The 25,845-nt window shown below is 46.7% G+C and overlaps 1 protein-coding gene across 1 annotated transcript in view; it reads left to right on the top strand.

Annotated features, from left to right (window-relative positions):
* The window catches only part of EEFSEC (eukaryotic elongation factor, selenocysteine-tRNA specific), a 344,545-nt gene extending 321,345 nt beyond the window's left edge, over positions 1-23,200 (top strand). Inside the window, exon 7 of the mRNA XM_072598318.1 lies at positions 22,861-23,200. Coding sequence (XP_072454419.1) covers positions 22,861-22,901 — 41 coding nt within the window. The 3' untranslated portion in view covers positions 22,902-23,200. The remainder of the gene's footprint in view (positions 1-22,860) is intronic.
* The last annotated feature ends 2,645 nt before the right edge of the window (positions 23,201-25,845 follow it).

The raw sequence follows: 25,845 nt of genomic DNA, 5'->3' as shown, positions 1-25,845 counted from the left end.
TTTTTGACAGGGTTACTAAACCAGTAGGTGAAGGGAGTGCATTAGCTGGAGTTCAACAAAACTGTAGTAAAGTTTTGGATAAAGCACATCAGATTGTTCTTATAGAGCAGATGGGGCAGACATAGGGTAGAATATAATACAGTTAAATGGTTTCTGAATTTTCTAGGCCCTTGTCAGCAGTTCAATTCAATATCACCTTTGCATTGGGTCCCCAGTGGAGTAACCTAAGGATCTGTCCTATGCTGTTTAACATTTTTCTCAGTCTTGGATAAAGCCATTGATGACATACTCATCAAATTTGCAGACCGCGTAAACTGGGAACAGTAGCTAGCACATCCAATGTCAGCTGGGATCCAAAAAGATCTAATAATCTAACTCGAATCAAATTCATTAAGGAGGAATTTTAACTCTTTCACCGGGGTAAGATGGGAGAGGCGTGGTTAGTCAGTGGTTTATGACAAAGATTGAGGAGTTTTAGTGACCTGCAGGCCCAATATGAGTAGCCTGCCCTCCCCCCCAAAAAAAGTTGATGACATCTCGTGTTAGACAAGGAAATTTCCAAGAGCAGAAATAGTCCCTGTTACACTGCCCTCGTTCAGGCTTCCTCTTGGGTATTACGTTCAAGTTTGGGAACCACAGGCTCTGTTTGAAGAAGAACGTTGTTAAGCTGGCATGTCCAGAATAAAACGCAAAGATGGTAAAGGGCTCTGGATCCACGATATATGAGAAATGGTGAGAAGAACTGGGAGATGCGATAATTGTGTTCAAAAATGGGATAGGCTGTCATATGGAAGATGGGTTAGACATGTTCTGCTTGGCCCAAGAGCGCAGAAGCAGAAGCATTCATTGGAAAGGGAGAGGTACAAGGAGAGAAAATTTGGGATGGTATTAGGAAGAATTCCTTAACAATGAGAACTTTCCAGAAGTAGGATGGGCTGCTTTGACCAATGGTGAGTTCCCTATTCTTGGAGTTCTTTAAGAAGAGGTTGAAGGATTTTGTTGGATGTGCCGTGGTGGGGTTTCCCTTTGGACATAGGTTACATCAGATGACTGATGTGTTGCCTTGTCCCATGGCATCCAGCAAATCAATTGATGCAGTGGAAAGAACACCATATATGCAGAGAGAAGACACATTTGGATAGCTCTGCGACCTTGGAAAAGTGGCATCACCTCTGTGAACTTTGCTTATCTGTAAAATGGGCGTGTTGGAGACTAAATGCCTTCTAAGATCCCTGTAGTGACCAAATCCTTTAATGATTAATGTGGGTGATGGATGTTATCAGTCAGGGCAGATCACAAGCCTGTTCCTGAGAACTGCACCCAGACCAGGGAAAGACTCCTTTGAAAGCTGGCCATGAGAAAGAACTGAGTTCTCTGTACCCATCTTGGTGGAGCCACAAATGGCCTGCTACCCAGTCATCCCATACAGGTGTCATTTTCAGTATCTCCATGAATGTAGAGATATTGGACTTGAGGCAAGGAGGTTTCAAAGATTCCAAATTTGGGGAAGAAAATCCCTAAGAATCCTGGATCTAGGTTCTAAGCCCTCTGCCAGCATTCCCTGTTGGGCTAGATTTTCCAAGGTGGAATTCTTAACACATTTGTTATGCTGTATCTCTGACATGTTTGGGGGTCTAGAAAAAGGAGGCATGGGACAGTAAGTCTCTCAGCTTCACTGAGGATTTCCAGCCTTTCCTCTTCCCAGGACCTATCTTGCTGGCTGGGACAGAGGTAGAAGAACAGGCTTCACCCCACGGAGTCCATTTTCCAAAAGTTGCAGGAGATCTCCCTGGGTGCCCTTCCCGCCGCTTCACCCCATCCCAGGAGTCTTTCCAAGCTGCCCTTTCCTCTCATGCTGCAGAGAATATGAAGAAGGCAGAACCGGGACCCAGCTTGGGTAACATCACCATCCTCTGGATGCACCAGCAGCCAACATCCTCGCAGGCAAACTAGCCTTGAAGCTGCTCTAATGTGAGTTAAATTAGATCACCATTGGCGTCCCTGGGCCCTGTCTGGGTCCCAGCCCTCCCTCTCCCAAGGAGAAGTGTTGGAAAAATGATGTACACATCAAGTCGTCCTTGTTCTGTTTGGCCTCCTTTTTATCTCCATAACCCAATTAGGGAGCACTTGGAGAGAGTATTTACAAACAAAGAATGAGAAAATAATAGGAATTCCCAGGGCAATTGGGCCATTTGGAAATCCACAGCAGGACAGCCAGCAAACCTCCCTGCCTGAGGTGGTCCTTCTCCAGTGCCCCCCAGAGGAAGCCTTTTATCACACTGTGTGGCTGCTGCTGGAGACCCCCAGCTTGGCTCTACTGGGGGCTCTGCAGGCCTCCTTCGACTCTGCCCTTCCCTGAGCCTCAGATGCAGACGGTGGCCTTCAGTTTCAGGACACGGGACACAGGAATGGATCGTGGGCAGAAAGAGCCAGTGGCTACATCTTCTCCTTGTAGAAAGGGAATGTATGATTCATACAGTTCTTAAGCTTCATGAATCACAGACCAGACTGTCAGGACAGACTGGAGAACTCAGGCAAGGTTCAGAGACTGAGTAGGTGGACCCAGGGACTAAGCTGGGTAAGACAATGGAACAAAGGTTGCTTATATAAGCATGGGTCAGAGTTTGGGTTCAAGGCAGGCAAGGAGAAAGGGATAGGCAGTCATAGAATTTGAGCCAATAGACTGAAAACTTCCAAATCTTAGGAGCTGAGGTGGGGGAGGAGAGTGGAAAGGGGGAACGAGGGAGGAGGGAGCCATGTCTATCAGAGTTTGAGGCTGCCACTCTCTGGGCTGTTTTTAAGCGGTGTATGGAGAGCTGACAAGTAGGAGCTGTAGAGCTGGGGCAGGTGATTATGAAGAGACAGGTCTACCAGGAAACTGTCCCCGGTCGCGTGTGGAATCAGCCCTTGTGGCTCTACCCCCAACTGACACGAAGATCCAGCCCTTGGAGTACTCTCCTTCACCTTCGCTACATTGTCAGGAGGAATGGAAATGGCTGGGGTCATTCTCCTCATTTTGTAAATAGGGGGCCTGGAAATGTCATCCTCTTAGGCTAAAATCATGGAATCTCACATTTAGATCCCACAGGGATCTTAGAGGCCATTTATCTTACAGATGAGGAAACTGAGACTGAGAGGCTGCTAGTCAGTGAACATTTATGAAACATGTACTGTGTGCTAGGAATTGGGGTTACAAAGAAAGACAAAAACCGTCTCTGCCCTCCAGGACCTCACATCCTAACGAGGAGACAACAGGTAAAGGACTAGGTGCATACAAGCTCTATACAGTCTCAACTGAAGCTGTCTCAGAAGGAAGGCACTAGCAGTGGGGGACACCGGGAAAGGCCTCTTGCAGAAGATGGAATATAAACTGAATCTCAAGAGAAGCTAGGAGACAGAGCCAGGGAAAAGGCACTAAGTCGGGGGCAGGGGAGGAGGGCACGGCAGTGGGTCATGATAAAACAGAAAGAAAACCCAGCAGCCCTGGATCCTAAGTAGGCTGTGGTAGTGAGGGGGTTCACTTGCCTGGGATTGTCAGAGGCAGTATTTGATCTCAGGTTTTCCTGATAAATCAAGTCCAGTGCTCTGTCCACTGCCCCACCTGGCTGCCTCCAGGCTAAAGGACCTGACTGTTAAAGAGGCATGACCTGAAGATGAAGGTAAGACTCCCTCTTCTGGCACCGTCAAGGCCAGGTAGTACCCAGGATCCATCATGTCCTTATCCACCCTGATCCGCATGCCCCAATGCCAAGGCAGTTTTCTCAGCTTGAAAGTAGCCATTCTGGGAAAACAGTTCAAATAAAAGTATATTTTTAAAAAAATAGCATTCTCACCTGAGTACTCCACCCTCGAGGCAGGCACACACACACCACTCGGACCCTGAAAACCCTGGGCTGCTGCCCCCATCTGCAGAAACATTCCTGCATGTAAAGTGTTGAACAGGACTTGCCTTCTTTGGGACTACCCTCCCTCCCAGTGGACAGGTGGTCCGAGGGGGTCAAGTTGGCAGGCAATGGCTAAACATTGTACCAGGGGTCCCACCTGTACTCAAGAAAGAGGCATCCCTGCATAGGGGTGACTGGCCAGTGCCGAGGGTAGTGGTGTGGGAAAAGCACAGTCATTTGAGGCCATGTTGCTGTGAGTCCAGACAGGGTACTTCTTAACAGAAAGCCTGCTGATAGAGCCCCTTGGGAGATGTTGTCCCCACTGACAAAGGAGATTTGTTCAGAGAATTCCAGCTTAGATCCTGTTACCAGACTGGGGACATGAGAGGCAACGGTAGCTTTGTCCAGAATATTTAACTCGAATGGGGAGCTAAACATGCTTTTTGAAAGAGCAAGCCTGTGCTGCCCGCTCTGGTTTGTCCATAAAGCTAATTTACAGCATTTGTTTGGCTGCTGAGTTGTTTTTTAATTAGAAATTTTAATTGCTACATGCTGTGTATTAAGATGTCGGGGCTGTGACTGGCAGTTCCGATTGGCTGATGGTAGCCTGTTTCTCCTGGGTAGCTTCAGAGCAGGATTAGTCTATTCTTTCCCTGAAGGTGCCTCCTCCTTGGAAATGAGCTTTTAGAAATCTCTCCTGGCTCCCGAGGCCATCCAGGTGACTTGATTTTCCCTTCAGTCAAAGCAAGGCTTGGAGATTAAAGTAAGAAACCTTGGATTAGGGCCCAGTAGGGTGACCATTGTTTACTTTCCTGAGGGGCATCAATTTTTCCCATCTCCCACCCTCATCTGTTCCTCTCTAGACTAAAATGAGGTTAAAAGAGGTATCTTTGAGGCACAGTTGTAAATGAACCCCAAAGGGAATCCCTAGTGGAAAAAGCTTGGATCCCTGGAGAATAATATAAAAGACCAACAAAGACCCAATAAGGCTCAGCAGAACCTAGCCTGTCTTATTCCCTGCCCTTCTTTCTCATCTCCCCCAACTCACTATAGGCAAAGTCCATCTCTGAGCCCAAGGTCCCCACACCACTGGTTACTTTGGGTTAGGACCATGGTGGCACATCCCATCCCAAACAGCCACTCAGAACCTTACTGGCCAGAGCAAGCCAGTTAGTCTTAAGTCTATTGAACATCTCCTGTGTGTCCAGACCAGTGCTAGGCACTGAGGCAGAGACTGGAGGAAGAGAAAAGATCCTTACCTTCAAAGAAGTCATAGTCTAATTAGGAAGACAGAACCCATGCACATGAAACAATCAAACCATTCAAACTTGGCCACTTAACTGTATGACCTTGTGTACATCAATGAACCTTTCCGGGCCTGTTTTCTCTTCTGGATAAGTCAGTCTTTCTCTCTGTGTACAAAATAAGTAAATAAACCAAACTAAAGTCCAGGAGCAATATTGTTTTGCCCTGTGACAAATAAGGGGACTGGACCTTAGGAACTCTGAGGTCCCTCCAGTTGGAGGGTGCTTCCACATGTAAATCCCATGAGCAGTGATAGTGCATTGCCATGTAGGATGTAGCAATCAGTAAGTACTAGAGAGGGTCATGACTGGCAAAATCATGTAGGAATTTGAGATTAGTGAAAATAATAAATATGCACCAGAATAATGAGATGTCAGAGAAGAGGGAGGAAAGATGGGCAGAAGATATGGACTTCCTGACCCAGCTATTTGATGGTCTCCCTCAGGTGGTGTGCCTGTCTGTTCTTTGAAAGCTGGCACTGATCTCCTTTCCCTTGTCCCAGCCCAGCCTAAGGAAGTCACTGCATCTTCAGAGACAGGATATATATCTGGGACCAGGGCCTGAGCTGGTGCAGCAGGCAGGGATTCCAGGATGGATGGTCTAGATTCAGGGGCCAGACTTCAGAAGTCATCTGTGGAGGAGCCAGCTTGAGCTGGGAAGGTTCTGTCTTTGGCTTCTGCCCTTCCCACCAACTCCTGGGGCCTCTAGGCACGGGGTAGGAGGTAAGGGCCCATCAGACCCTTCCTGCAGTACCCAACGTGAGAACTGCAGAAAGAGCAAAGGATGTGGGGGTCTCAGTGCAGAGGGTGGTCTGGCAGAGATGTCCAAAAGGCTGTGTAAGCCCCAGGGCTGCTGCCCTAGCCTTCTCCATTGCCCACCTCCAGTCTTCTCTGACTCTGTGGACAGGGACAAAGCACACTCCTGCTTTGGAGGGCTGGCTGCAGGCTCCTGCTTGGCCCCTAGTACACACTGTCATGCAGAAATGAGTGATAGAAGTAGTAAGGCAATCCCTGTCTTAGAATACACAGCCATTTCTCCCTCTCCTCCAGATAGGCCCTATAAGCATTTCTAAAGGAGCTAAGCAACCACTCTGCCCTCACCTGCTGACCACCCTCTAGTGCATTCATCCCTACCATGTCCCACAATGCTCCCTCTCCTTCACTCCGCACTCCCCCTTCTCAGCACATCGTAGTGCTGCCTTCGGGAAGGTTTGAGCGTGCTCTGGGAACCCAGACTGGTCTTTTCCACAAAAGCGTCAGAGATGTTAATAGCCCTTGGAACTCAACCATCCTTCCATGCCCTCTCAAACATCTCTGCCCTACTACCTCCTTGAACCCGGGGCTCCCATACTCTGCTCTGTCTCCTTCAACAAAGCCAATCTGCCTGGTAGTGTTCCTGGATTTTAGTTTTGCCTTTTGTCTGTGTGTCCTGCTTACTCAGGCTTTGTGGTTGGGCCAAAGGTGCCCTTGTCTAGGGGAGAGAGAGGGGGAGACTTGGATTCTGGACCTGACTGCCACTTTCTAGTGGGATGCGGGAAAGTCACTGGGCCCTCTCTGACCTCAGTTTTTTCTTCTATAAACTGAGAGGGATGGACCAGAAAATCTGTAGGGCCTCATCTAACTCTACTCCAATGATTCTGTGATCTGTTTTCCACTATCAGAACTTCTCAAAGGGCTAAGGGCCCTATTACCTAACCCAGCCCCAGATGTATACACTTAATAAAGACTTTGGGACAGTGATGATGGTGGTAGTGATGAGACAGAGAGAGAAAAAAGGAAGGAAGAGGGGGAAGGAGGAAGAGAGAAAGGGGGAAGGAGAGAGAGGGAGGGGGAGAGAGAGAGAGAGAGATGGAGACCTTCAGGCTGCTCTGCATTTGGGGTCCTGGGCTTTCAGATGGGGTCTCAGTAAGCAATGTGATTGACTTAGATGTCTACATGGAGATGCATTTTGCAAGTGAAACCCTGGAAAGTATGGACAATTTGGAGGCCAGAGGTGTGATCCAGGGCCTAGTACAGGGCCCTGCACATAGTAAGACATCAAAAAATACTGCTGCAGTGATGGTGATGTGCCTCTCTCTTCCAGAACAAGTGGCCAGGTAGGATGGGGGAAGAGTGGGCTGGTCCTCAGCCTGTGACTTGAGGGTGGAAAGAAGAGTCAAGAATGGAAGCTGGGACTCGGAGATGATCCTCCAAGGGGCTTGTGCTAAGATGGGAACTGTCCAGACCTGAGAAAGGCCTCCCTTGTCCTCTCCTCCCCACCCAGCAGGCTTTAGTTCTGGGCACCAAAGGCCCTTCTCACAGCTGCTCTGGCGGGAATTAGCTCACCTGAACTTTGTACACAAACTCACAAATGACGGGCAAACCCGAGCAGCCCCTGGGGAGCCGAGTTTGTTTGCCGCCGGGCCTGTCTATCTGGGGCTGGCATCAGCAGAAACCCGAGTGCTCCATTAGTGCATGGCGGCCTCTGTCCGCCGAGGCGCGGGCCAAACAGAGACAGCCTGTGCTGCAGACAGACTGACAAGCCTTTTAAGGTTTATCTCCCCGACCCCCGATGGGAAATGATGAGCCTCCCTGAAACACAGACCTTGAAACTGGGACTCCTGGCGCAGCCCCTGCCGCTGCTGTAGAGCCAGGAGGGCCACTGGGGCCAGGGGGTTTCCAAGCAGGCCGAGTGTGGGAACCTGGAGACTGAGTGGAGAGGCTGTGGCCCTGGAGGAGCCTGTGTCCCTCCCACTGCCCCTCTCCCAGGCTGGTGAACCTGATTCTGCTCTGCCCTCCTGGGCTCCAACTCCCTCTGGGCCCAGGCCCTTTCCCGATGGCCTCGTTGTGGCCTGGTCCTGCTCCCCAACCTCATCTAAATGTCATGTTGTCAACAGCCTTAAGGAAGTGGAAAGGAGTTCCCTGGCCCCTAACTCTTTTTCCCCCTAATCTAGAGTCACTTTATGATGGGGGAGGGGGAGAGAGCAGAATTCTCTCTTTCCCCATTCTGAGCAAACTGGGGTCCTGAGCTCCATCACTTTTCCTCCTGACATCTGGGGACTTAAAGGAATCTATTCGGGCCTGATCTAACACTAAATAGCCCCAGCCAGTTCCCCATCAAGGGTCCTGATCAGCTGTTCAGTACAGTGCCATGCTACCCAGGGAGTCAAGAGACCTAAATTCTAACTACCTACTGCCCCCAGCTTGTGATATTGGACGGGTCACAGTGTCTGAAGTGTGAAGTGACCTTCCCTTGCCACGTCTGTGAAATAGAAGGCTCAGACAAAATTCTCCCCAGCAAAAAGATTCTGTGACCTGTGATCTCCTCTCAGGGTCCTGCAAAGACCCTGCTGGAAATCTGAACAGGGTAAGAGAGGGAGCCCTGGGTGAACTTTGAGCTCTCGGGGACTCGGTTTCTTCATCTGTAAAAATGGGATTAGGTCAGAAGCGTAGAAACACAAGGCCTGCTGGCTATACCAGATTAAAATGTAATTGGGAAATACTTGACAAAACTAATAAAAATAGAACAAAAGACAGAGCGTGTTAACACATGGTTTTCTAAGACAAGGTTCTGTGGCCCCACTTCTGCGTTTGGCACCATTGGATGAGAAGACACTAAAGATCTCCCTTTGGTTAGAGCCTTGCCTTCTGGCCTCCCTGCCTCACTCCAACCCCTTGATTTTTGGAAACTGAGCAGTTTCCCTCTGTGCAAGCAGTTGGGCTTACGAGTGCATCTCACCTACATGCACACACATGCACACATGTACTTGTTGTGATTGATTACTAAAGGCTGGGCCAGGCTCAGAACAAGCCCCGCTCTGATACAGGACATAGCAAAGCCTCCAGGTTTAGGTGTAGGTGGCAGGTAAGGAAACACCGCAGGCGCATCTCATGCCAGCCTGTCACAGAAACACTTGGATAAGGCCCTCTCCTGCTGCTCTGGATTGGATAAATCCCCCAACAGCACAGCACATGCCATTCGGTGAGGTCCTGCTTTCCAGATGCCTGGGAGACATGCTTTTGTGGCTTGAGTGATTCATGACTACGGAGTTATTCTTTAATGAGCAGCTGTTTGCCATTTTCTGGCAGGGCCTGCCCCCATGTAAGCAATTTGGAAGCCACAGTGTAGTTGAGAAAATTCTCTACTGTTGTTGGGGGCTTTCATTCACTCACTTTAGAGACAGCTAGTGGTGCAATGGATAGAGTCAGGAAGACCTGAGTTCAAATCTAGTCTCGGATACTTACCAGCTGTGTGACCCTGGACAAGTCACTTAACCTGTTTCCTCAACTGTAAAATGGGATTGATAAAAGCAATAATAATGATATTGGTAAAACAGAGAGAAGTGCTTAGCACAGTACATGCACATAGTAGGTGGTGATAAATGCTTCTTCCCCACTCAACAAACAGTGAACGTCTGCTATGTCTAAGGGAGCCTGCTAAGCATTGTGGGTGAGAGTTTCTCTCCCAAGACCTCTAGGCTGGCCTAGGGACTATGGATATGGGTGTGAACTGCAGCCAGCTATGAATGAGTGAGTGAGTGAGTCCTTCAGCCCACAGACAATCACGTTTTGCTTTCAGTAGTTCTGATGATTAACGTTGTCCCTTAGGGTAGCAGGACTCCTGACCGCACAGTCAGTCACCCAGCGTCCTGCAATTCACTAACAGGAGCAAAGAGAAGGAGCCATCCTGACTCCCACCAATTGGAATGGTCCCCTTGTGCAGTGTGGTCATGGGGTCTGGCACATTCCCACATATAGAAAGGATAATCATAGAAACAGATTTTTACCACTTCACAGTAATATCTCATTTAAGCACAATAATAATAATCCACATTTTAGTAGCACTTAAAATTATATTTTATTTAAGGTAATAGTGACTAAGTGACTTACCCAAGGTCATACAACTAGCAAGTGTCTGAGGCTGGATATGAACCCAGGGGTCTCCTGACTCCTGGGCCAGTGTTCTATCCACTGTGCCACCCAACTGCCCCCTTAAGAATATTATAAAGCGGGGGAGGAGCCAAGATGGCGGAGTAGAAAGACATACATATGCTAGCTCCGAACCCACAGCCCATAAAATATCTGTAAAGAATAACTCCCAACAAATTCTGGAGCAGCAGAAGCCACAGAACAATGGAGCAGAGGAGATTTCTGTTCCAGAGGGACCTGAAAACAGACACCAAAGGTCCATCGAGCACCTGACCCAGAGCCAAGCCCAGCCCTGCCTTGGCCACGCAGCACCAAGAGGAGCAGATCCGAGCGGGCTTCAGGGATGGAATCTCTGGCGGCTGCACGGGTCTCTCCACCCACAGGTGACGGGGGTCGGTGAGAGAGTCTTTTTGGGTGGCCGACAGGGAAGTGGAGTGTCCCTGTGGCTCGGGCCCCCTCGGGGGGCAGCGGTGGGGGCAGCGGTGGGGGCGGCAGTGGACAGGGGCTCCCAAAGCCAGCAGGAGCCCAGATCCATTGTTGAAGGTCTCTGCATAAACCCCCTGAGGGAACTGAGCCCCATGTGGCGGCCCTGCCCCCACCCAAGAACTTAATCTCACACTGAATAGCAGCCCTGCCCCCACTGAAAGCCCTGAGGCTGGGGAGCTGCATTTGAATCTCAGACCCCAAGTGTTGTCTGGGCAGATCTGGAGGTGAGGTGGGGGTGGAAACAAAACTCAGAAGGCAAATCACTGACTGGGAAAATGCCCAGAAAAGGGAAAAAAAAATAAGACTATAGAAGGTTACTTTCTTGGTGAACAGATATTTCCTCCCTTCTTTTCTGATGAGGAAGAACAATGCTTACCATCAGGGAAAAACATGGAAGTCAAGGCTTCTGTATCCCACACATCCAAAATAAATATACCATGGGCTCAGGCCATGGAAGAGCTCAAAAAGGATTTCGAAAATCAAGTTAGAGAGGTGGAGGAAAAACTGGGAAGAGAAATGAGAGAGATGAAAGAAAAGCATGAAAAGCAGGTCCACACCTTGCTAAAGGAGACCCAAAAAAATGCTGAAGAAAATAACACCTTGAAAAATAGGCTAAACTCAACTGGCAAAAGAGGGTCAAAAAGTGAATGAGGAGAAGAATGCTTTCAAAAGCAGAATTAGCCAAATGGAAAAGGAGGTTCAAAAGCTCACTGAAGAAAATAGTTCTTTCAAAATTAGAATGGAACAGATGGAGGCTAAGGACTTTATGAGAAACCAAGAAATCACAAAACAAAACCAAAAGAATGAAAAAATGGAAGGAAGATAATGTGAAATATCTCATTGGAAAAACAACTGACCTGGAAAATAGATCCAGGAGAGACAATTTAGAAATTATGGGCCTACCTGAAAGCCATGATCAAAAAAAGAGCCTAGACATCATCTTTCATGAAATTATCAAGGAAAACTGCCCTGAGATTCTAGAACCAGAGGGCAAAATAAGTATTCAAGGAATCCACCAATCACCGCCTGAAAGGGATCCAAAAAGAGAAACTCCTAGGAACACTGTGGCCAAATTCCAGAGTTCCCTTGTCAAGGAGAAAATATTGCAAGCAGCTAGAAAGAGACAATTCAAGTATTGTGGAAATACATTCAGGATAACACAAGATCTAGCAGCTTCTACATTAAGGGATAGAAGGGCCTGGAATATGATATTCCAGAAGTCAAAGGAACTAGGACTAAAATCAAGAATCACCTACCCAGCAAAACTGAGTATAATACTTCAGGGGAAAAAATGGTCTTTCAATGAAATAGAGGACTTTCAAGCATTCTTGATGAAAAGACCAGAGCTGAAAAGAAAATTTGACTTTCAAACACAAGAATCAAGAGAAGCATGAAAAGGTAAACAGCAAAGAGAAGTCATAAGGGACTTACTAAAGTTGAACTGTTTACATTCCTACATGGAAAGATAATATTTGTAACTCTTGAAACTATTCAGTATCTGGGTAGCTGGTGGGATTACATACATACACGCACACACACATGCACACACACAGAGACAGAGAGCAGAGAGCGAATGAAATATGATGGGATCATATCTTTAAAAAATGAAATTAAGTGGTGAGAGAGAAATATATTGGGAGGAGAAAGGGAGAAATGGAATGGGGCAAATTATCTCTCATAAAAGAGGCAAGCAAAAGACTTTTTAGTGGAGGGAAAAAGAGGGAAGGTGAGAGAAAAACATGAAGTTTACTCTCATCACATTCCACTAAAGGAAGGAATAAAATGCACACTCATTTTGGTATGAAAATCTATCTTACAATACAGGAAAGTGGGGGAGAAGGGGATAAGCAGGGTGGGGGGGATGATGGAAGGGAGGGCATGGGGAGGAGGGAGCAATTTGAAGTCAACACTCATGGGAAGGGACAAGATCCAAAGAGAGAACAGAAGCAATGGGGGGCAGGATAGGATGGAGGGAAATATATTTAGTCTTACACAACACAACTATTGTGGAAGTCATTTGCAAAACTACACAGATATGGCCTATATTGAATTGCTTGCCTTCCAAAGGGAATGGGTGGGGAGGGAGGGAGGAAAAGAAGCTGGAACTCAAAGTATTAGGAACAACTGTCGAGTACAGTTCTTGCTACTAGGAAATAAGAAATACAGGTAAAGGGGTATAGAAGGTTATCTGGCCCTACAGGACAAAAGAGAAGATGGAGACAAGGGAAGGGAGGGATGACAGAAGAGAGGGCAGATTGGTGATAGGGGCAATTAGAATGCTTGGTGTTTTGGGGTGGGGGGAGGGGACAAATGGGGAGAATATTTAGAACCCAAAGTTTTGTGAAAATGAATGTTAAAAGTTAAATAAATTAATAAAAAAAAGATTTTGCAATTGTAAAAAAAAAAAAAGAATATTATAAAGCACTGTGAAATACTCTACGAACACAAGGCTGAGGTAGGCAAGAGAAGGCAAAAACGGGGAGCAGTTACATGGCTTCTCAAAGTCATTAGGCAGCTGGTGGTAGAGTCAAGATTTGAAAATGGGTCTTCTGCTGGGAGGCAGCATCGATGGGTTCTCTAACTTTGTCTCCCTGAGCCTCAGTTCTTCAGTTGCAAAATAAGGGAGTTCACTGAGTAACAGTCTCCTCCAGTTCTAAGCTGCTGGGTGGCACAGTGGATAGAGCATCCAGTGGATAGAGTCAAGGAAGTCTCATCTTCATGAGTTCACTCCAGCCTCAGACATTTACTAGCTGTGTGACCTTGGGCAAGTCACTTAATCCTGTTTGCCTCAGTTTCCTCATCTGTAAAATGAGCTGGAGAAGGAAATGACAAACGATTTCAGAATTTCTGCCAAGAAAACCCCAAATGGGATCATGGAGAGTGAAACTGAAAAAAGGCCAGTTCTAAATCCCTGATTACAAAACGTGTGTGTGTGTGTGTGTGTGTGTGTGTGTGTGTGTGTATGTATGTATGTATGTATGTATGTATATATATATATATATATATATATATGAAGAGAGAGAGAGAGAGAGAGAGTGAGACAGAGGGACTTAATCATAATTTCTATATATGCACGTTAAGTGCAGATATATACATGCCAGCAGGTCATGGGCTCAGGCTATGGGGCAGGCCCTGGGGCCAAGCAAGGTAGCCCAAGATAGTTCTCTATGGGCTGCTATCACTGTAGGGAGGGGAGCATTCACTTACTCACTGAGGAAGCCTTGGAACAGTACCTAGATCAGGTCACTGAGGAATCACAGCAGTGGCTATACTGAGGCAGAAAAATGTAGGCACTTCCTAGAAACCTTGAGGGAATCTGCCTCTGACCTTCCTCACATCCTGAAGGTGGAAGACCCTTCTATTGTTTCACTTGAGTATTGTCAGGTATAGAGAATGAAGAGACCTTAAGATCACAGATGTAGAGGTAGAAGGGACTTCCGAGGCCATCTAGGATGACCCTCCTCATTTTACAGATGAGGAAACTGAGATTATGACTTGTTCAAGGTCACACAGGCAGGGGGGATTTGAACTCAGTCCTCTAAGGGCAGTCGGTGCTCTTTCTACTGTACCCACAAAGAAGAGGAAGCCAAGGTCTCATGCATTATACAAAGGCTTGAACCTTTGGGAATACTCCAGAAAGCAAAGATGGGAGGCAGAGGACTTGGAGGATGAGTGCAGCCAGGCAGGCTCACAGGGCTTGGGGCACCTTCAGGTAATGAATGGTTGTTATGGCAGCCGAAACAACACCTCAGTTCCTCAGGAGAGATCCACCTGATTAGAAAGAATGGAGGCCTATGGACAAAGAGAGTCATTGGAGTAGTGACCAGCCTGACCAATCTACTCAGGCATGGGCAGCCAAGACCAAAACAGAGACTGAGCAAGACTAGGAAGGACTGGCCCCCAAGTCTGAGCCGGGACTTTTCTTCACTCTCCTTTCTCAAGGATCAAAAAGGCCCAGGTTCAGGGTTCGAGGAGCTCTAACCAAACAGCACAGCTGGGGGATTGGGGTGTGTACCTTACTGCAGCTGTGAATGGAGTTTTACATGATGGATACATTCATGAGGAAAATCAGTTACTGGTCTTTTAAGCAGAAGTGCCCACAAAAAAGGCATCGGAACCTAGATAATATTGTATAGTTTCCATTTCTCTTAGTTTGACACCAGTGTCCTAGAGGCTAAAGTTCCCAGGGCTAGTGTTAAGAAATAGTAGCAGAGATTAGGCCTATTCCAGGCCCCTGGAAAATTCACCCCAACCCCAGCAACTGGAGACAGCATGGCGCAGTGGAAAGAACGTTGCATGTGGAATCAGGGCTGTGTTCAAATGCTAACACTGCCACTTATTACCTCTGTGACCTTGGGCAAGTCTCTTAACTTCTCTGTGCCTCAGTTTCCTCAGTTGTCAAGTGAGAAGGTTCCAGTCCAGCTCTAAAGCTAGGCTCAATGACCCTGAGGACTCTGTCCAGACTCCAGGCCCTGTGCCACAATGGCAGATGATAAAGATCATAGAGGGTCTTGTCATGCAGGACACTGGATTTCAAGCAACAATTAGGTTCCAGTCATTTTGTAAAGAAAACCTGAGTTTCTGTGTCCTTGGCAAAAAGGACCGTCCATAACAGAATTTCCCAAAGAGGTGGTGGGCAACCCTGAAAAGCTGTATTTATTTCCTCCATGGTATTATTGTTGTTCAGTTGTGTCCAACTCTTCGTGACCCTGTGGACCACAGCACACCAGTATCATCTGTGGGGTTTTCTTGGCAAAGACACTGGAGTGGTTTGCCATTTCCTTCTCCAGCTCATTTTACAGATGAAGAAACTGAGGCAGAGTTAAGTGACTTGCCCAGGGTCACACAGCTAGTAAGTGCCTGAGGCTCGATTTGAACTCTGTTCTTTCTGACTCCAGGCCCCTTGCTCTATCCACTGCTCCACCTAGCTGCCCCCTTTCCTTCTGTATCCTGTCTGTATCCAGACACCAATATTTTCAGGATTTCTTTGTTGAATGGGACCAAATTATTCTGAGTGCTCAAGGAAGATTTCAAGCAATCACTCAGGTTAAAAAACACTGACCAGTCATGTCTTTGATAAACAAGTTTCTACAAGGGGAAGAGAACAAGTGTTCATGAAGTGCTCACTATGTGCTAAGCCCTTACAAGTATTATCTCCTTTGATCTTCCCAACAGCCCTGTGAGGAAGGTGCTATTGTTATCCCCATTTTACAGCTCAGGAAACAGAGGCAGGCAGAGGTTAAGTGACTTGCTCAGGGTCATACAGCTAGTGTCTGAAAGCTGGATATGAACTCAGGTCTTCATGACTCCATCCACTAGACCGTCTAGCTGGAGGATAAAATTCAGGGTTGGAAAGGAACCTAGAGATTTATGGCAATGTAATACTCCTGTCCCTTAGACTCAGAGATGGATTTAAAGGAGTTTGGCTTTGGGGGACTGCTACCTGAGGAGTGAAAGAATTAGCTGAAGAATGCTTTACACAAAGTCTGGGGAAGGGTCAATACTTTACTGAGATGTAGGATGTGCCTAGGCAAAGATGCCTACAGATGCTATGACTCCCTCAGCTTTAAGAGCAGGCCTGAAAATCCACTCTCTCCAAAAGGAGACCTTCAGGAAGCATCTGGAAGAACTCAAATCCAACCATCATGGGGTCCTTTGGAGTTCTTGACCTTAAAGTTGGCTGATATTGAAATGTCCCAAGACTGTCAGATGTATAGAATTTGAACAATATTCTGACAAATGCTAAAATGGATGCTACCAGCCAACAGTGAGCAGCTGTCCTGACCAACTAAGAGTTTGGTATCCCTTACCAGCCTAGGAGAATCCATAAAGGTATAGATGCCCTGCCCTATAGGCCCCAAACATCAGAAACCATGGGTGATGGTCACTTGAGTGAGAAGTGGACAAAGGTGAACCATGCCAAGAGGGTTACAGAGCCCTGACACAGAAAAACATGGCCAGGGGTTGGAGATGTGCTTTGGAAAATATGACTTTGATGGAAGTAAATTATACTGTTCTGAGTCAATCCTCAAAATCCAGATTGAACCAGAACAGTTGATGACAAACTCAGCTCCAGGATGAGGATCCATGAGTAGGATCCAAGAGGAAGGGACATGACCCTTCCCCACAAGGAATCAGGTCTGGCTCCCCCAAAGGTCAACCTACCATTGTAAGAATAACAGAAATCAGAGCTCTGTGATGGCTTACCAGAGACTCTAAGAGTCCATGAACAAAGTAAAATGGCAGTTAGTGCTACCCAGAGCCTTTTTGTGGTGACTTTGAACAACTGAGGCTAAGTTCCAAATCCTGAAATTGGTATGAAATAGCATCCACTGGCCTTGAATGATAGCAGGTGGGTACAAGGAGTAAAAGATCTATGTTCAAAGGAAAGCAATGCAAGCCACTTAAATAGAAAACATAATGGTGGCAAACTTTGGAATATATGGTATAGATTTCCCATCCCTGGAATCACATCAGAAAAAAAGTGAGCCACATCCTAGTGGAGATGGACCTGTAGCTTATGTAAAGGCTGACCCATTCAGCAACTGGAGGGTTTCCACAGTGGTCACAGGATCTGGAGCATATGCAAAGGCCTACCCAGCCAGTAACCAGAGGGCTTCCACAGTGGTCATGGTGCTCCTAGAAGAAATGTGGGTTATCCTTGTCAGACCAGGATTTTGAGAGCAATTCCTCAAGGATGTTCTCAGCCTGGCATGGATTAAGGAGTCTACCATATTATCCTCAGAGTATTTGAACTGTACCCTACTAAATAGGTGGGGAGAAAGGGAAATGGGATGTTCAGGCCCAATCAGTAAACTTCATGAAGTCCTCATGTAGCATTTCCAAAATGCCACTTAAGAACTCCACTGAAGACTTCACTCCAAGAGTCAACAGCTGCCTTTTGACCTGTACTTTGGAATTTCAGAGGATGGAAGACAGTTAGAGACCCATGGCACAATCAATCACTTTGAGAAACCAGTTAAGAGAGGCCCACTGCCCTGCCTAGACTTGGCTCAGGAGAGAAAGTAGAGGAAAAAACATTAGCAAAACATTTCAGTGTCAGGAACTCTAACTACCAAATCTTGGTGTTCCTGGAAGAGATACAAGATATCAGATTGATGGAGAGCTACCCTATACCAAATAGTTAACTGACTTCAGCATATTTCCCTGGAATGTCTGGGATCTTCAATGACTTGCTTCCCAGAGGGACCTTGGTTGTATCTTCTGGTGAACAGGATGACCAGAGCATGGGAGGGTCAAAGAATCAGGCTCAGTGAAGACATCATCCCCCACCATAACAGTTGATCCCATGGAATAGTACATATAATTATATAATGTATGTATGTATGTATGTAATTTGGCTTTGTACTTCATGACATTTATGTAAACTATGCATATGGATTCGATGTAATTGCAGCGGATGAAATTTTCTAATTGGGGAAAAAATATGTTTAAAAAAATGTTAAACCCTCTCTTGCACTGCAGGCAACCTTGGGGGTTGCCAACTTTATCCTTCTCTTTTGGAGATCTTCAGGAAGAATCCCAATGTAATTTGCATCATCCAATCCTAGTTTCCTACAGGAAGGAGAGGGGTGGGGGAGAGAAGGCATGCTTCTCTGAAAACCAAAAGACTCTCTAGGTGGTGCTTGGAGATAGGAAGACAAGACCAGACAACTTTGCCATGATCTGCCATGAAATAGAAAATGGAGACCCATTTGATCCATCCAGACTTGTATCCATCACTACCTGGAAAAACCATTTTGTGGAGGTTGGGACCTGAATAGAAAACAACAGATTTTGAAAGGTCAGAGATACCTGTGGCCCCAGAGGTATAAAAAGGCAGAAACACAGCTAGTCCCTGGAGCTCCAGGGTAATTGCTTAATGGGCCAGTTACTCAAAGGATTTTTGTTTCATTTTTGGCTAGAGAAGAACCAAGGAGTACCATGTCCTAAAGTAGAGCGAAACATGAGGGCCCAGTAGTACGGAGCACCTAGTTGACTTCATTGGAGAGAAAACCCACCAGTCTTCGCAGGAGAAAAGACAGCAGTAGCATACTGAAGGTTTACATGCTGTGCAGTGACCATAGTGGGGCTGGTGATAAATAAGTGACAGTACAAACAGAGAACGCAGGGTGGAGGCCTGAGCGGAGGAAGCCCCTCCTTGGAGCCCACCTGGGACAGAACCTCAAGCTATAGGGACTTTGTAAGATCCTGGAGGAGAGAGGTAATTTGGAGGACAGGGAATCTTGATTCTCCATGAGTTAAGAGGTAAATTTTTTCTGTGTCCTCTGGTGTAAAAGGAATTGTTCTAAGGGCCACTTATCAAGGCTACTCTTTGGGTTGCACCCTGCAGATCCTACAGTTTCCAGGTTTTATCTGTATGAGAACAAAAAGTTAGAAACATTATAGGTCCCCGATATGAACCTGAACTCCCCCACGTCAGATGAGTTACATTTGTCTCCACCTTGGCACCCCCCATACATGCACATAAAGACAGAGGTGTGAACAAATGCATGAGTGCAGACATGTATGTTCATACACATGCACACACATACATACACACACACACGTACATACACTTTAATGGCATCCACAGGCACAACTTCCTTCAGAGGGGCCTGGCATCTCTAAGACACTGGTATGTCCCACTATAGATGGGCAAGTCTCTGTGGATGATTTTCCACATTTCAAATTACCATCTTTTCTGGCCTCTGTATCTGAGAAGCAGGCATCGCTCTCCAATTGCATTCCTTGAGACTAGGGTGTATTTGGGTTTGGGGGTCAGTGAAGAGGAGGGTGGAAGCTGACTTGCTTTGGAAGCAGAGCCTTCTCCTTGGCAACCCATCAGGGCATATGGGCCAGCAGCCAGCTGGGCAAGAGTCTTTCCTGAGGGAGGTACAGGAAAGAGGACTCAGTCCCTGCCCCTGACAACTCTGAGGTCTTAAAAAGCAACTTGTGTGCTAGAGTGAGAAGTGCGTAGAGGACTTCAATCTCAGCTTGGCTTTGTATTCTGAGCCTCATTTTCCTCATCTGTAAAATGGGAGTTATGGACTAGATGAGCTCCAAAATGCCTTCGAGATCTAATTCTTCCTGTGATCAGTGGCAGTTCTGCAAAGACTGCATTGAGTTCCAGGATTACCTGGCTGTGAGCTGCCATCTTGGAAGGATCTTAGAGGTGAATGGTCCCTCTCCTGTTCACTCCCCACCTTGATGATTCCTAGGCAGCCTGACACAGGGTTACCTGAAGCTCAAGGCTCCATAAAGACCAGCTCTTTTGGAGTTAGACTCCTTTCAAAGGCAGTCCTGGAGGAGAGGATGCTTATCTGGTTAAGAATCTCCCCATGAATTCAGGCACAGGAATGACAAGACCCTCTGGGATTCAGGAAGGGGTCACAAGACCTAGGACCAGAAGAGATGTTAGAGATTGTCATCCAACCTTCTTATTTTACAGATGAGAAGACTGGGCCCCAAAGACATGAAGTGATTTCTCCAAAGTCCCAGAGTCAAAATTCCAACCTAGGACCACTGAGTGCCCATCTCGGGCTCTTTCCAGGACACCGTGCTGCTTCCCTAGTGGGTGGCTGCATGCTAGTTTGTTTCCTCAAAAATGCCATGCCCACCCTGGGTGGGCCCGTTACACCAGGGCTGGAACAGGGGAGGGAGAAGGGATTAGCTCTAGCCCAGTAGGCCCTCCCATGCCCCTCTCTGGGCGGCCCTGCCCACCATGGCCTGTACACGAAGTCATTGCCCCAGGCCCAGCAAACCCCCCATGAGTGAGGAGTGGGGAGAGCAGAGCCCATGACTGGCAGGGCCCTAAGATTGCAGTTGTTAATGCACCAGGAATAAGATAAGCCTTATCTGGAAATGTCCATGGAATCGAGACTTTGATGGAAACAGGCTTCTGGGTTAATATATTTTTGATAGATAAAGTGAAGTAAAAGGGAAAGGCCAGGGGGGATGTATCAGGAGAAGAAACATTTTTCTCTCCTCTTTCTGTCTCTTATTATGTGTGGGTAGGGGAGGGGCGGGATGCGCACAAATGCTACATGTGTTTGTGTGCATGAGACAAGTCTATAAATGCATCTCGGCATGATATGTACCCAGGGCTGCCCTTGAGTACTCTTCATGGAACATCCATTCCTTACATGGACTCCATGGAAAAGCTCCTTCCTCCCAGAACCCAGAACTCCCCACAAAACTCACCAATGCCTGAAATTCCACTATTAGAGCTGAATTTCTTTGACAAATCTCCTATTAAAGAGCAGCTCCATTTAACAGAGGTCAAGCATTAAATGGTATCAGTCTTTGATATCTGAATGGTAATGAATTTTTCAGACCCCTTCCTGAGAGGAGGTGTAGGGCTGGGGAGGGGGGGAGAGAAGGAAGGAAAAAGGGGAGGAAGGGAAGAGATGAAGGGAGGGAAAGAAGGGGGAAAAGAAGGGAGGGAAAAAAGGATAGAGAGGAAGGAAGAGGGAGGGAGGAAAGAAGGGGGAAAAGAAGGAAGGAATAAAAGGGAAGAAGGGAGAGGAGGAAAGAAGGAAAGGAGGAATGGGAAAAGGAAGAATAAAAAGGAAGAGAGGGAGGAAGGAAGAAGGAGGGAGGAAAGAAGGGAGAGAAGGAAGGAGAGAGGGAGAGGAAGGAGGGAACTAAGAAGGAAAGGGAAGTGAGAAAGGAAGGAAAGAAAGGAAGGGAAGGGAGGGAGAAAGGGAAGGGAAGAAGGAAGGAAGGGAAAAGGGAAGTGAGAAGAAGAAAGAAGAAGGGAGGGAGAAAAGGAAGAAAAGAAGGGAATGAGGAAAGAAAGAAAAAGGGAAGGAGGGAGGGAAAAAAAGAAGAAAGCAAAAACAAGAGAAACAAATGGAGAGAGGGACAAGAAGAAAGAAGGGAAGGAGGTAAAAAAGAAGAGAACGAGGTTGGAGAGAGAGAAGGAGGAAGGAAAGAAGGTACAAAGGAAGGGAGGGAGGGAGTTCCTAATGGCCTAAAGGGAAGGAAATGAAAGAGGCACCATTTGAAGAGAAAAAAGGAGAACCAGAATCCAGGCTGGAGGTGTCCGGGCACAGCCTTTACCCACCTCATCTTCTAGGTCTTGGTGGCACTCAGGTTCTCTCTTTCCATGTGTAAATGGGCAGGTGAGTATGACCAGACCCAAACATGCCAGGTGCTGTAGTGCCCACCTTCCCAATGGCTTCCACCCCTTTCCTGGGAACATCCAAATATACGGAGATAGCCCGTTCATGGAGTACGGAGGTACATGCCTCGGTTACTTTACATAAAGCAGCAGAAATACAACCATTGCTCAGGATTCACTGTCTAACGCAAGCCACTATGTATGTTCAAGCCTCTCTATCCCTGTTGCATGGGGTTATATGAATCCAGGCAGCAAGGCCCCAGGAAAGGGTGGTGAAAGGCCTCAGAATGACCTCCATGCCCTCTAGGCTCATGCCAGCCCCTGTGCTGGCTGGATTCTGTTTCTGGATAGTACAGGCAATCTTGCCTCCACCTACCCATGTCAGTAATCTGGGAGAAGCCTTCAAAATGCAACCCATAGCCAAGTCTACAGTTTGGGGTTTATACCGAACCAGATCCAAGGAAAGTTTCTTAATAATATTTCAACAATGGCTCACTTTGCACCTACTTCAAACATTTACTATCTGTGCGACCCTGAACAAGTCACTTGTCCTCTGCTTCAATTTTCTCAACTGTAAAATGGGTATTGCTTTATAGCACCTACATCACAGGTTTGTTGTGTGGATCAGATGAGAGAATATTTGTAAAGTGCCTCACACGCAGTAGGTGCTTGTTAAAGGCTTGTTGCCTTCTCCTTCCCCACCCAAGAAAACCTGAGGAATGTCTGAATTTAGTTCGTACCTGTCTCTCTTTGGGTCCTCCAGTCTCCTGCAAACTCTCAAGCTAACAGAAGAATTTAAATGTAGAAGAGGTTTATTTAAAAGTATGTAATAAACAAAAAAGGACTTCCTTCCAAGGCCCACCTGCGAGAGAATAATGATAGCTCTAGAGTTGTGAGCTGATCCAACCATTCTGGAGAGCCATTTAGAAATGTGCCCAAAGGGCTACAAAAATGTGCATACCCTTTGACCCACCTTCTAGGACTGTATCCCCAAGAGATCATAAAAATGACGAAGGGTCCCACATGTGCAAAAATATTTATAGCAGCTCTTTTTGTGGTGGCCAAGAACTGGAAATCAAGGGGATGCCCCTCAATTGGGAAATGGCTGAACAAGTTGTGATATATGAATGTAATGAAATAATCTTTATTTCAGGAACAGGAAGACTTCAGAGAGGCCTGGAAGGACTTATATGAACTGATGTTGAATGAAAGGAGCAGAACCAGGAGAACTTTGTACACAGTAACAACTACAGCATGCAAGGAATTTTTCTGGTAGACTTAGTACTTCACAGCAATGCAAGGACCTAAAAAATTCCCAATGGACTCTTGAGGCAAAATGCCTTCCACATCCAGAGAAAGAACTATGGAATTGGATCGCAGAATGAAGCAAACCATTTTCTCGTGTTGTGTTTTGTTTTGTTTTATGGTTTCTCCCATTCATTTTAATTCTTCTATGCAGCATGACTAAGGTGAAAATGTATTTAATAAGAATGTATGTGTAGAACCTATATAAGATTGCATGCCATCTAGGGGAGGGAGGGGGGAGGGAGGGGGGAAAGAGGGGGGAAAGAGGGGGAAGGAAAGGAAAAAAAATCTAAGATATATGGAAGTGATAGTAGAAAACTGAAAACAAAATAATTTTAAAAAAAGAAAAGTGTGAAAAAAAAATAATGATAGCCCTACCAAACTCATGGAACCAGCAAGGCAAGGCCCTGCCATGTGCATCATTCTTTCCACTCCAGAATCCAGTGTGGGGCCCACTGCCCTTCTCCACCTCTGTCTGTCTGTCTGTCTGTCTGTCTGTCTCTCTCTCTCGTCTAAGTTTCTTCACTATTACATTTGCTGTTTTTATCCTGCCTCCCGACTCTTACTACCACTGTCTCTCAATACAGTACATTATCTCAATTGTCCTGGTTCCTGCAACAACTGGCTTGGCTCTGGAATTCATCACTATTTACCCATCAACCACTGCCAATTCCTATCATTGAAACACCTGGGAACTCAAGCCAAGGCTTAGTGCTCCCCTACTTGGACCTCACATACCCCAGCTGGAGCCAGAAAGACTTGGACCTCAAGCAAAGGCTTAATGCTGTATCAGCAATGTGGCTGGAACTGAGAATACTTCAGGCAAAGACTGTATTCCATCAATCAATCCATCAATCATCCAACAATCATTTATTAAGCCCTTTCTTGTTTCAGGCTCTGTGCTAGGTGCTGAGAGTACAAAACCAAAAATGGAACAGGCCTGGCCTCAGGGTTGGGGGGTTCTATTCTATTGGAGGAGCTAATGCAGATGCGTACAAAGTACACACAGAATAAATTCTAACTAAATGCAAGTTGATCTGGGGAGGAAGACTGCTAGCATCAGAAAGAGAGTTTGGAGCAGAATGATTGACAATCTCCTCAAAGGCAGAGACTTTCATTTGTGCCTCTGTATCCCCAGCACTCAGTGTGGTGCCTGGCACATAGTAGGAGCTTAATAAAATGCTTATTTGACAAAGTAATCCTACTATGTACCAGTCACTGGGGATACAAAGAAAGTCAAAAGACAGTCCCCACTCTCCAGGAGCTGGCAAAGGGAGATGAATGCTGTCAGACTGAAATGACTACTCAGGGGGGTATATATCCACATCCCTCATCCAAGAATGCCTTGACCCCTTGAAAGATAGCTCTGGATATTCCATTGAGTGACATGGAGTGGGGGGTGGAGAAAAGTTTAGGATGGCAATTTGGAGAGAGCTTGGGGCTTGGAAGTCAGGAAGAACTGGGCTCTAAATCCTGCCTCAAACCCTTAATCAGCTGTATGAGCCCAATTCAATGACTGGGCACGTCACTGAAAGTTTCTCAGGCTTGGTTTCCTCATCTGTAAAATGAGGAAAATGTCAGGGCTGTTGTGAGGGTCAGCTGAGCCTATCTGTAAAATGCTTTGCAAATCTCCAAGAAATATATCTCTATGCTATTACAGCATTATTATTGGATGGAAGCCACTGTACTCTTTGACCCAAGAAGGGCTGCCTTAGTTTTCCTTCATTTGTGGCTCCATGCAGGATCCAGGAGGGAGGGGGACAGTCCTCACATACACACACACACACGCCTACATGCATACATAAATTTGTACACATATATTAACACAGTCATGTACATACACACATTCACACAACGCACACACATACACGCATGCACATCTGTGCACTGCATGTAGTGCAATACATCAACCACATGTGCATGCACACATACATGCATACATGCATGTGCAGTGTGTGCATGAACACATACATTTGCACACCTACATTAACCATACATGCACGTACATACACACATTCGCCCAATACTTGCACACACAAACACGTGCATACATGTGTGCCAAGCATGCACATGCATATGCATTTGCACGCCTACATACATGCATGCTCACATGTATGCACACACATGAACACACAGGCACACACAGAGACCTGGCCTCCGTGGCCCTGCCAGCCTCAGTCTTCATTCTCTCCCACTCCAGCCCTCTTCCATCTCGCTGTCTTCTCCCCTTCAGTCCCCCCACCCCACCCCCTTCTCCTCCAGGCCTCCTTCTCCATTTATAGGCCCAGGGTGACAGTTACTCGTCACAAACTTCTCAAACGAAGGCAGAGCTGGGGAAAAAATGCCAGAGTGAGCAAGCAGGAGACTGCGGCAGAAAAGTGATTAAAAAGAATAATTAGCATTTGCCCCCGATAAATGAGCAGAGCCATTAATTAGATTGATTTCCTCCTGGCTTTTCCCCCCTCGCTCTCTCCCGCCCCCACCGTTATCACATCCAGGGCTGCGCTGCCCGGGCTGCAGGGCTTTCATCAGTGTCGGGGCTGTCAGAGCTCGGAATGGACAGCGGCCCCTGGTTGGGCAATCCCTTCTCTCTGCCTCCTCCTCTCTCCCTTTAGCCCTTCGCCCCTCCTTCCTCCCTCGCTTTCCTCTCTTTTCTCTACTCTCCTCATTTCTTTACCCCTTCCCTTTTTCCTTCTCCCTCTTTTCTATCATCCTTCCTTCTCTTCCCTTTGTCCTTTATCCTGTACTCCTACCTTCCCCTCCTTTTCTCCCTTCTTTTTCTGTCTTCCTTTTCAACTTTCTACCTCTCCTTTACTACTTTTCCCTCTTTCTT

This window comes from Notamacropus eugenii, chromosome 3 (assembly GCF_028372415.1).
Source record: "Notamacropus eugenii isolate mMacEug1 chromosome 3, mMacEug1.pri_v2, whole genome shotgun sequence".
NCBI lineage: Eukaryota > Metazoa > Chordata > Mammalia > Diprotodontia > Macropodidae > Notamacropus > Notamacropus eugenii.
The sequence above is the reverse complement of the archived record's forward strand: the minus strand, read 5'-3'. Positions and strand labels throughout refer to the sequence as shown.